This window comes from Adiantum capillus-veneris, chromosome 2, assembly GCF_014529385.1.
Source record: "Adiantum capillus-veneris isolate H3 chromosome 2, ASM1452938v2, whole genome shotgun sequence".
In the NCBI taxonomy this organism is placed as follows: Eukaryota; Viridiplantae; Streptophyta; class Polypodiopsida; order Polypodiales; family Pteridaceae; genus Adiantum; species Adiantum capillus-veneris.
Genome location: NC_140932.1, coordinates 30,297,305 through 30,310,012, shown reverse-complemented (window position 1 = coordinate 30,310,012; position 12,708 = coordinate 30,297,305). Strand labels below are relative to the sequence as shown.

The 12,708-nt window shown below is 45.6% G+C and overlaps 1 protein-coding gene across 3 annotated transcripts in view; it reads left to right on the top strand.

The window, feature by feature from the left end:
- Window positions 1-206: 206 nt before the first annotated feature.
- LOC147462578 (uncharacterized) overlaps window positions 207-12,708 on the top strand; it is a 78,142-nt gene continuing 65,640 nt past the window's right edge. The window contains exon 1 of one of the 3 annotated variants that reach the window (XM_086526713.1): window positions 207-595. In XM_086526713.1, coding sequence (XP_086382839.1) covers window positions 336-595 — 260 coding nt within the window. In that variant the 5' untranslated portion in view covers window positions 207-335. The remainder of the gene's footprint in view (window positions 596-12,708) is intronic. The other 2 variants (XM_086526698.1, XM_086526706.1) reach the window with 2 other exon arrangements.

Sequence of the window (12,708 nt, the reverse complement as noted above, 5' to 3'; positions counted from 1 at the left end):
GGGGACTTCCCAAGTGCCCAATGCCCACCTTCCCTATGGCCTATGGAATGAGGAGAGAGTTGCAAGGTTTGACCAAGAGATTGTTTTTTTATTGTGCCAGTATGAGTATGCCATTGAGTATGAGTAGGCCCAATGGCAGTGTCCTGGTCTACTTTAGACAACCTTGTTTATGCTCTTCCTTTATTTGTATCTCAAATCTTTATTTATGCCGTGAAATTTTCTTCTTTACCTAGTCACAAAATTTTCCCTGGGCGGGTTTCAATTTTGTACCTGCTCGCGGGCGAGAGAGTTCAGACCACCTGACAAGCATCTTCATCGCCATCACCATCTTCAAAATGCTGAAACGGAGGCTGAGAAACGCGAACCGGCAAGAAAAGTTTGGAGATGCTCCGGAGCTTTCTCCTACGATGCTCATCCCCATAAAGCAGGAGAGTTTTGCACATAAGTTGGCGAAGAAATACGACGAAATGAAACTTGCCTTGGAGCTTCAGAATGCTGAGTCGGAGAGCGAACCTGCACTTGCTGTAAAGGGTGAGTCCAAAGAAGAGCAGAAAGGGATCGAGGACAAGCATTCTCATCACCAGGGCAGAGAGTTGTAAGTCAAGCCAACCAGCATTTCTTTTTCAATGTTTCTTGTCAGAATTGAAATTTAATGTGCAGTCACCTCCACGCTCATCCTCTCCATTCCATGCCACCCCTTCCCAATGTCCCGGATACCATTGTGAGCAAGAACGCTTCTCAACTCTGCTTCACAAGCACCATTAATATGGAATAACTTAATGAATTTCTTGGAAACACTTTCTCCACTTGAAGACCAATCTTCGGCACTATGCATGCACTATGTATTTCCACTTTTTGATCTAACCCAGACCTCAGTATATGAAAATCCATCCATCAATTGAAACTCACCCGTGTCCCTTAGAGAGTCCAGCCGAATGAGTAACTCCAAAGCCGCTGTATTAAGTTCCTGTCAGAGGTTTCTGCAGAATATACTTTGGGAGGAAGCTTATCCCTCTTTCATCTGCTGGTTACTAGAGTTCTTGTTTCTAGTTCCCTCTTGTTTTTTTCCAAGGTTATTGTGGAAGATCCCTTTGGTTGGTCTTGCCCAGTCAGGTTTGCGTCCTGTGAGCCACATCGAGTGTAAGTAGCCTTGAATGGAACAATGAAACAGTCTGAATGCCCCTTCCTTCTTCAGCAGCTCTTCACTGGGCTGCGTAAGTACTGCACCAACAGCTTAAAATGTATGTGGACATGGAAGATAATAGATGAATCAGTAGCTGCCAATATAGTGGCTCAAGTAAGCTTGTGCTTGAGAAACTTGAACACTTCTGCCTCCTAGATGGTCAGACCATGGAAACAGCACAGAGGCAGAGGCAAGTCTAGTTGAAGCCCTACCAATGTCGACATGCATGCGAACAAACTGCTTATGATCGCAGGTGTGCAAGACAAAGTTCTGCACTGTCAGGGTGGGATGGGTGAGGTAACGGTAGCGAAGTAATGGTAGAATAGCAACGACCTTTTCAGCCAGACCTTTTATTTGACACTATATGACCAATAAGTGTACCTTTTGTTGCCAAAGATGATACTCAGTGGGGCTAATTTCTAAACCTTCAGTATGACATTTTTTGACGATTGTGTTCAGCTGAGAGAGATGCTCAACCACAGGGGCCAGAAGTGAAGAGCATTGAGACCAGAGAAGTTGCCCCTTAAAAATTTAAGAGACTGGAGGAGAAATGGCCTGATAATAGCGTAGACCACCTAATTCAAAGAGGAGGGAATATTCTTGAGTCCGAACACAGTGTTTTAGTGGATGAAAGTACCCAAAGGTGTGACAAAAGGGTAATCAACAGGGTGAGTTGCTACTTAATTGCTAAACTTATCCATAAAGCTGTAGGGTGCAATCTTGCCACATCTTTGAGTACCCCCGCAATGAATGGAGTTGAATTCCATCTTGTTTTATTAAGAGCTCGAAAATCCACACAATTTGATCTTGTTAGAATTCTCCTTTGGAGGGATTATTGTCACAAGACGGGCACCACGTGCCAATAGAGAGGAGCAGACTTAACAGACTTTTAGCACTTAATTAACAATTGAACGAAAGAGAGAGACGACACGCGACACGGAGTGGCGGAATTCCACCCTAGAGAGTATTGGCCCCAAACCTTGGCGACCCTTTCGGTATTTCTTTATATTGCATCAACACAATACAAGCCGGTACTCGAGACTTTGCACCTTCGCCAGGAAGCATGCCAGAGAATCAGCCCTAACCTCTTATTTAAAGGCCCTTGGCCTAAAAAGCTATTACAGTGAAAAGCCTTCAAACTTAAAAGCATCTGGTCCAAAAGCAAAGCCAAAAAGCTGCCAGCGTAAATCACGGAATTCCGTACAGCCTGCCACGTCATCAGCCATCGCAATTTTCGGAAATTTCCCTGTTGCCCTTAGGGTTAGGGTTAGGGTTTTTGCAGTTTTAGAGTTAGGGTTTCCAGAATTAGGGTTTGCAGGTTTTAGGGTTAGGGTTTCCAGAATTAGGGTTGCAGTAGTTAGGGTTTTTGGCAGAAATTAGGGTTAGAGTTCTGCTCTCGGGAGAAACTAACTCCTTAATAAAAAGAGCAAACTGATTGTCCCTCGGAATATCCCTCGGAAACTTTTGATCAAGGAGTTAGCTTCTCCTTTCGGCTGTTTTGATCAAGGAGTTAGCTTCTCCTTTCGTCCAGATCGGAACTCTTGATATTCCGGCGTAGTAAAATTAGCCATCACACCGAGACCGTACTGATCTTCCACGGGTGTCTTGATGCACTAAAATTACATACCCAGGAAATCTCATCCAATTAGGAATATCCCGTAATTGACACATCACAATGCAACACAAATGCTCACATATGTATATTACAAGACATAACAAATGTAAGGTGCAACGGAATGAATGTTTGAACCTTTGCTCAAGATGAGTGCTCTGAACTGTGCTCAAGGTTCCTTTTACTTATGGCAGGGTGAGCCTTCCGTTGCTTTAGTGAGAGAGTGCAATGAACACAAACAAAGTGAATAGACACTGTGCATGAAGGTGCTGAGACTGAGAGATAGAGAGAAAAGAATACGACATTAGAGACGTTGTAAAAACCCTCCTCCGAAGGCCCCACTCTCGGTGTAAGGTGCAGCGGAATGAATGTTGTATTTTCTCAAGATTAGTGATCTTTATTGCTCAAGGTTTCTTTTAGTTCTTAGGGAAGGAGAGAGCCTTCCGTCTTATGGAGAGTGCTATGATCACGAACAAAGTGAGTGGATATTGTGCGTGCAAGTGAATGAGACTGAGAGAAGGAGAGAGAAGAGATACGACACCCGAAAGGTTGCAAAACCCTCCTTCGAAGGCCCCACTCTCGTTGGCGAGAGTGGTCTACTTTGATTGCACAAAGGTGTACAATGCGTATGCAATGGACAGATGCAATGGGACTATGCCGATGACGACGACGACGACTTGATGGCTGAAATCTGTGATCTTCTAATCGCTGAATTCGGGGACTGTTTTGGTGGCTGAAAATGACTGTTTTGGCTGCGTTTTTATGGCTGAAAATGGGGGAGCATCTGCTGCAACCAACTTGGGGGGAATTTGCTACTGTGTCATGGCTGAAAACCTGCATTTTCTTCAAGGTTGAATCTCTACTGTAAAAACGCTGAGGCTGCAGGTATCCTAGCGTTAGTGGTTGCTTGACAAAACGCTGAAGGGGCAGGGACCAAAACGCTGAGATTTGCTGTTGGGCTGGCTTGCGTTTTTGGCAAGAAAAACGCTGGCTGAAGTATAGCGTTTTTGCAAGAACAACGCTGGGCTGAATGGTACTGTAGGAACTGTCGCCAGAAAGGGGAAACTTCAAGACGAGGCTGATGCTGTGAAAAACGCCAAGGCTAGGCAAGGATGGCGATGGATCTTGATGGTGAGGGGGTACTGCTGAGAAGTTGCCTGTTGAGTGAGAAGCTCCTGCTGCCTCTTCTGCCAGATAGTGCTAACTTGGGTGTGCTTATATATTAACTTAGCAAAATTGCCCTACCTACTTTTGTTGGAAAGTCACTTAAAAATAATAAGTGAAAATAATCAATAAATCGGAAAATAGGCTAAATGCACTGGAAAATTCCCCTAATTGATGCTAATGGATTCTGATGGGAATTTCGATGATCATGCTGTGGACAACCGGAGGATATGCATCTATGCTAAGTGACTGGGCATGCACGGTCTATGAATAGACTCACAAAAGTGCCAGATCATTGCTAATCTCAACTGAGTGGACTGACTGAACCCTACTATGGTGTAGCTTGTCCACGGACACATAGGGTTGGGATGTGTCACATGACATCCCCTCCTTTTCAAAGTGAGGTACTGGTACCGAACTGTATGGCGTCGAGGGAGATCGCCAATAGCATCCGGAATCCTGGAAGGGACTCTTCGCCGGCCCACTCTGCTGTGTGGGTCGTGCGGTACTTGAATTTCATAAAGGTCTGCAACGCTTGCTTCTTTGGGCCGCGCCGAAAGCGACTCAAAGTCTTCTGTGGCTCCTTTGATGCTTCAACTTTGTTTAGAGTCCTGCTTGTTTCGTCTTCAAGAATCTCTATTTCTGAAAAGTCCTGAAACCATCTCCAACACAAAACCATGAACATATCCATTCCATGTAAAGTGAAGGAAAAAAATCTAGTCTTCTCTACAGATTGTGTATACAATGTAGATGAACATAGAGACGGAGTGACAACCCGTACATCCAACACATGCAAACAATGCGCTCGTATCTTTTCTGTTTGATCGAAATCAATCAATTGTGGCAAATCACAATGGAAATGCCCATGCTTGGTGCTCATACTATCATGTGCTCGTTCGGAACCTGTGTCATGCCAAGGAAGAGACATGGAATGCGACTTCCTTACATACAAACTTTTCAGCTTTTCATGGACAATCCGTATACATTCATGCTCATCCATGAGAGAAACATGCTCAACATACAATATGTCATGCCTAGGAAAAGGGATCACATAACGATGTTGACTAAAATACAGGAAACCTTCACGAATGAAACACTCGAACAATGCGTGCGTATCAATCATGCGAACACACAATACTTCCTGTGATGGTTCTTTGGACCAAGGCTCGAGAGCCAAGATCGGTTCTTCTTGAAGGGGTTCTTGGGACCTAGGCTCAAGAGCCAAGATCGATTCTTCGTGATTGATCGAATCTGCAACGAGGTTAGCTTCGCTAGAAAAAGCATCCACTAACACCTCATCTTGGTGAACAATCACATCTTCTTCATGCAATTCATCATGCTTGTCTTTTTCATCCAAATCATTATCCTTCAAATCATCATGCTTCTCATAATCATGCAAATCCTGTGTGTCATGCTGTGGAGAAAAAGAGATTGAGAGAATCTCCTTATCCCGAATCCTTTCAACCTTGTCCTGCATATTAGCAATGAGAGATGGAGAAGGAGCAGTGTCCATTCCATGAAAGACAGTAGAAGAATCACTTTTGGCATTGAGAGTTAAAGTGCTAGCCTCCCAATCAACGAGAGGGTTTATTTCACGAAACCATTTCATGCCAAAAATCATATCACATCCCGAGAGAGGAGAAACAACAAATCTTCTAGTGAAGGCAGTTTGTTGAATTGCAAACAACACATCAAGGCACTCCTTCGTGATGAGAGCGTCCATACCAGGAAGAAAGCCAGAGACCTCGATAGGAGATCTCAGACTAACTTCGAGGCGGGCTCTCTCAACAAGAGAGGGACTGATCACATCATGCATACTACCTGGGTCAAACAATATGACAAAATGGTGCCCCGACGTGCGACCATAACATTTAATGAGAGAATCATCAATGGGAGGGTCCTGAGAAACTTTGGGCACAAACGTGTTATCATTCATTGCATTGACAAATGTTGTGGGTGCTGTGGGTTCTTTAGATTCATTCGATTCAAGCTTAGGACATGTTCTTTTTATGTGACCCTTAATGTGATAATGAAAACAACGACCTTCCTTAGAATAAGTGCGTTGTTCTTCCGAAGTGATGTATCCTCCTACAATTCCTTGTGCTACTTTTTCATCTGGAGTAAGCTTAGGTTTAGCAGGTGTGTTAGCCTTACCCTTAGATTCATTGGAAGAATTCTTTGATGAGAGACTGTTGGAAGATTGGTTAGAAGAGTTATCATTCTTACCATTCTTACCGTTCTGCAGGTTCTGAGAAGTCTACGAGGTACTTGTGGAAGTCTTGTTCTCCTTAGGCTTTCCCTTTTTGTGCTTCATCTCCTGTGCGAGAGCAATCGCTACCGCCTTGTTGAGATGGATTGGATCGAATACCTCGACATCGTACTTGATATACTCGTCCAATCCAAAGAGAAAAGCCTCTTTGCGCTCATCATCCGACATGCGTAATTGGGTACCTAGCTGCAAAACACGATTAGAAAAAGACATAACCGGCATACCATTTTGCTTGAGAGCGCGCCAATCGTCCTTCAATCGTGCAAGGTACTGAGGTGGCATAAACCGCGCCTTGAGCTTGTCTTGGAAATCAGCCCAATTAAAAGAGAGGGGCGTGAAATCGTCGGCTGCCTCTAGGTGCGCGGATAGCTGTGCCTCTTGCCATGCGTGGTACCAATTGATGGCATCACCGGCAAGGTACATAGCTGCCGTCAAAACTTTGCTATTTCCTGTCTTCTTAGTTGTCGCAAAATAAGCATTAAATTGATGCAACCAAGAATGAATAACTGTAGCATCCATCTTACTGTCATACTTACTGAAAGTCAACTTTTCTGTAACTGGATGGTTGGAATCCGCGTCGTGGCTTGCGCCACTTGACGAACTCCCACGATCTTTGGGTGGTTCGATCTTCGAGGCTAGGATTTTGGCAATAAATTCTTGATTGCGAAGCTCCCTTTGAGCTTCACGCTCGGCGTCCTTTTCTGCTTTTCGTTCATTTCGTGCATCGCGCTCGCGTTCGAGAGCAAGTCGATTTTCTTCTTGTTGTGCGGCAAGTCTTGCATTTCTTTCGTCGCGTTCGCGGTCCTTGGCTGCTTGGTCTGCGGCCATTCTTGCAATTCTGTCGTCGCGCTCACGGTCCTTGGTTGCTTGGTTTGCGGCCATTCTTGCAATTCTGTCGTTGCGCTCACGGTCCTGAGCAAGGCGCTCGCGTTCTAAAGCAAGGCGCTTGTCTTCCTGTCTATCCATCATGGCCATCATCTGCTTGACCATTGCTTCCATAGGGTCTGGTGCACTTGGTGGCGTAGATGGCGAAGGGGGAGGGTTGAAGAAATCATCTCCGAGTGGGGACGAGTCTTCGTCGCCTCTCTCATGCTCATCACCTGTATGCGAAGTATCCATTCCACTTCGGGTGACGACGATGCACTATGATCTTGGGTTCTTAAGCTCGCGAGGAACTTGGGTCTTGAGGGTCTTGAGGTTCTTGAGGTCCTTGATTCGTGAGAATCTTGGGTTCTTGAGGTTCTTGAGTCTTGAGGGTCTTGGGTTCTTGAGGTTTTCTTTTGCTTGCAAATCGCGTTGGAGAAGGATGTTCTCTTCACCCGAGTTCTACCCTTTTCTGCGGGCGCACCCCTTGGCGGCCTTGCGCTTACACCAAGGTTGCTTTTTCCCACCTCACGTCGATTGGCCGGCCGCTAAGTGCACGGTCCGCTCTCAATGAGTGAAAAAAGCATAGTCACAAGGGACGCATTCCGGGACAGGGAACGGGGGACGGCGCTCAAATGGATTTTTAGTGTAAAAAAGATGGTGGGACGGCAAGTGGGGACAGGAAGCCCGAAAAAGGGCGTCCCCTGTTACTATGGAAAAAAGAGACACAAGGGGAGGCTGGACAAGCCCTTCTTTCTTGGGATTCCTGTCACTCTTCAACAAAACACGATTAGGAATTGCCACGCCCAAGTAAACTTGGGTTCGTGCGACCGCAACAAGCAAAAAAAATTCTTGTGGTTCTTGTGGTTCTTTCCTTGAGTAATGCAGAACACTTCCAAAGCTCTGATACCAATGTTAGGTGCAGCGGAATGAATGTTGTATTTTCTCAAGATGAGTGGATATTGTGCGTGCAAGTGAATGAGACTGATACTTTGATTGCACAAAGGTGTACAATGCGTATGCAATGGACAGATGCAATGGGACTATGCCGATGACGACGACGGTGATGACGACGACGATTTGATGGCTGAAATCTGTGATCTTCTAATCGCTGAATTCGGGGACTGTTTTGGTGGCTGAAAATGACTGTTTTGGCTGCATTTTTATGGCTGAAAATGGGGGAGCATCTGCTGCAACCAACTTGGGGGGAATCTGCTACTGTGTCATGGCTGAAAACCTGCGTTTTCTTCAAGGCCGAATCTCTGCTGTAAAAACGCTGAGGCTGTAGGTATCCTAGTGTTAGTGGTTGCTTGACAAAACGCTGAAGGGGCAGGGACCAAAATGCTGAGATCTGCTGTTGGGCTGGCTTGCGTTTTTGGCAAGAAAAACGCTGGCTGAAGTATAGCGTTTTTGCAAGAACAACGTTGGGCTGAATGGTACTGTAGGAACTGTCGTCAGAAGGGGGAAACTTCAAGACGAGGCTGATGCTGTGAAAAACGCCAAGGCTAGGCAAGGATGGCGATGGATCTTGATGGTGAGGGGGGTACTGCTGAGAAGTTGCCTGTTGAGCGGGAAGCTCCTGCTGCCTCTTCTGCCAGATAGTGCTAACTTGGGTTTGCTTATATATTAACTTAGCAAAATTGCCCTACCTACTTTTGTTGGAAAGTCACTTAAAAATAATAAGTGAAAATAACCAATAAATAGGAAAATAGGCTAAATACATTGGAAAATCCCCCTAACTGATGCTAATGGATTTTGATGGGAATTCCGATGATCATGCTGTGTGCAACCGGAGGATATGCATCTATGCTAAGTGACTGGGCATGCACAGTCTACGAATAGACTCACAAAAGTGCCAGATCATTGCTAATCTCAACTGACTGGACTGACTGAACCCTGCTGTGGTGTAGCTTGTCCACGGACACACAGGGTTGGGATGTGTCACGTGACACTTGGTGGCGAGAGTGGTCTACTATCGATTGCACAAACTGCTACAAAGTGGATGCATGTAACTGATGCAAGTTTAGGCTAGATCGACGATGACGACGGGGATGGCGAGACCGATCTAAGGGCTGAAAACTGACGCTTCGGTATTGCTGTCCAAAAACGCTATTGGCTGAAATCTGAGGCTGAATTGCTGCTGTCCCAAAAACGCTACTGGCTGAATATCATCGGGACCAAAAATGCTGATGGGTGCTGCTCTTTGATGGCTGAAAACTGCTGGTCTTTATGGCGGTCAAGGCTGAAAACCTTCTGGTGCTTTACCTGCTGAAATCGCCATGCCAAAAGGGGGCGATTGGGGTTCTAGGAAACGCTAGGGGCTGAGGTTGTCTTGCGGTGGAGCCTTGATGAAAACGCTAGTGATTGGGGGACTATGGTGATGCTGCTGCTTGCGGAAAACGCTATGGCTGATGTCTTCAGGCGACAGATGCTTGATGGAAAAACGCTAGGGCTAGGGGAGTCTTTGCTTGGAGGAGAAAACGCCACCAAGGGTTCTTGCTGAGAAGTTGCCTGTTGAGCAATGGTGCTCCTGCTGCCTCTTCTGCCAGAAAGTGCTAACTTTGGTTTGCTTATATTTTAACTTACCCAATTTGCCCTACTCAGTTTCCAACAAAAGTCACTTAAATTAATAAGTGAAAAATGTCAAAAATAGGGAAAATAGGTTTAATGCACTGGAAAATTCCCCGGATGGATTCTGATGGGAATGCTGATGATCATGCTGTGTGCAATCGGAGGATATGCATCTAATCGAAGTGACTAATTTTTCTGATTTAATGCTTCTGTTAGTGGTAGGCTTCATTATGGCCGAGTCTGCCCTTGATCTCCGGAGTCATGACAGAAACGAAGCACGCTGAATTTTGTGTTGGTGTATGCTCAGGTGTGTGTGCGTGTGGTGTGTGTTGTGTTGGGGAGCATATGTTAGTACCTAGTTCTACACCCACTATTGAGCACTGACGACGTTAGTGGGGATGTCGTGGTATTTAGTCAATACTATGCATGATAGAGCTGATGGTTATATTGTCTTGTGGGTGACTACCATGGGTCTATACCTTGCACTTTCCTTCAAGGGTGAATCTGGGCTTATCCTGGATTCATCTAGGTATATCTAATCTAAGTGACTGGTCATGCACGGTCTGCGAACAGACTCACAAAAGTGTCAGATCACTTCCTATTCTAGACTGACTTGACGGAACTGAACCCTGGTCATGCTGTAGCTTGTCCACGGACACATAGGGTTGAATGTGCCACGTGACAACAAACAACGCCGTTGAGCACTCCCCCGAGACAAACGGTTTGCGGTATGAAGCTACTCAACGACTACCTCGTCACTCTCCCCGCAAATAACCTAAAAAGGTCCGGGCCATGAGCTCAGAGGACTGTACAACCAAACGGCTCCCCAGACCGCAGTCTGCGTCGCTCGGAGGTTCAAGCATACAACCAAACGCTCCCCAGGCATCGGCCTGCATCGTTCCAAGGTTCAAACAATGCCAAAACAATATTTCTCACTTCTCCACCCGGGAGTAAAAATCACCAATCAACGAAACCAGTATTGAAACCAGAGTCAAACATTTCAAATCGGCACCAAGACAGGTTTAAAACAGATAGCATCCATTTCAAACAAAGTTCAAACAATACTTTCTTAAACAATGTTCAAAAGTATCTAACTAGAAAACAACTAGAGAGGTCATTCAGGGTTTTGTTCGGACAATCGCACTTTGAGGGCAACGGGCTTGCCCTTCTGCATCACGGTGATGGTTCGGTTGCGCACCTGGAGAGTTGCATCATTCTTGTCGTGCTAGGGCATGCCCAAGAGAATGTCGCAATTGCCCAACTTCATAATGTGGAAATCAGCTTTTCCATGATAATCTTGTATAGTCACTGGAAGTGCACCAATGAGTGGTACCACTTTTTGAGTTTGCCCCGTGGCTAGCTCAGCTTTAATTTCTCCACCCTCTGCATCATAATTAAAGTGCATCTGCTTCAAGAATTTTGGATGGATGAAGTTCTCCATAGCTCCGGGGCCAAAGAAAATAAGGGATTTCAAGCCGTCGACTTTTCCATAAGCTCTGCATAATTCATTAAAACTCTCGAGTTGTATACCATAAATATCGGGTACTAGTCCAATAGCAGGTCTAGCCTTCTTGGCCGGAGGTGGCCGCGGGGATCTGTTTGTCGTGGGAGCAGAAGGTTGCACTGAGGACGTCGAGGCTCGCTCAAGACATGTATTGAACGTATGCCCTGTTTGGAAACATTCGAAGCATCGGCCTTCTTGTAACAAGGCGTCTCGTTGACGTTGTGTCAAACGAGGCCATTGAGGTTGGTTTTCACGGGATTCTCGAGAATTTGTTCGTTGTTGCCGGGAGTTCTGGTTAGTGGCCTGAGTTACTTCTGTGGTGAACTCCAACTTTCCTTTCATGAGCTTGTAGCCGACTGCGGCATGGTCCATAAGCTCTTGCATGGTAGAGACTTGTCACTTGACACATCCAACCCTATGTGTCCGTGGACAAGCTACAACATAATAGGATTCAGTCAGTCTAGGTTAGAAGTGATCTGGCACTTTTGTGAGTCTATTCGTAGATCGTGTATGCCCAGTCACTTAGTATAGATGCATATCCTCTGGTTGCACACAACATGATCATAAGCATTGCCATTAGAATCCATTAGAATCAGTCAGGGGAATTTTCTAGTGACTTTAGCCTATTTTACCTATTTTTGACATTTTTCACTTATTATTTTTAAGTGACTTTTGTTGGGAAGTAGGGAGGGCAAATTGGGTAAGTTAATATATAAGCAAACCCAAGCTAGCACTATTTGGCAGAAGAGGCAACGGGAGCCAAGCTCAGCAGGCAACTTCTCACAAGAACCTTGGTGGACTTTCCCCTCCAAGCAATAGATTCCCTTACCTAGCGTTTTTTCCCAGCTTCCTTCACCTAGCGTTTTTACCCAGCTTCCCCAGCCTGGCGTTTTTGCCTAAGATTTGCATCGCCACAAAGACCCAGCAGCCTAGCGTTTTTGATCTGCATCAGCAGCCCTAAAGGTAGCAGATACATAGCGTTTTCATCACCTTCAGAAGGCTGCAATTTCAGCAGCGTTTTCAGCCATAGATCACAGCAGGTAGATCAGCGTTTTTGCAGCAGGTAAAACAGCATTTTTTCAGCCCTAAGACCCTGCCGGCATTAGTGTTTTTGTCAAGCCAAATCAGCCTCGTAAACACAACCAAACCTGCGTTTTTCAGCAGTCCAAAACAGCCCCGAAAATGCAGCAGTTAGCGTTTTTGGACAGCAGTGCAAAGCTTGCAGATTTCAGCCCTTAGGTCATCGTCGTCATCCCCGTCGTCGTCACCGACATAGCCCCGAGTTGCATCAGTTTCCATGCATCATCATTGTACCCATTTGTGCAATCAATAGTAGACCACTCTCGCCCACGAGAGTGGGGCCTTCGGAGGAGGGTTTTACAACGTCTCTGGTGTCGTATCTCTCATCTCTCTATCTCTCAGTCTCATACACTTGCACGCACAGTGTCCACTCACTTTGTTCGTGATCATAGCACTATCCATTAAGAACGGAAGGCTCTCCCTTCCAGAAGAACTAAAAGGAACCTTGAGCAAATATGGAT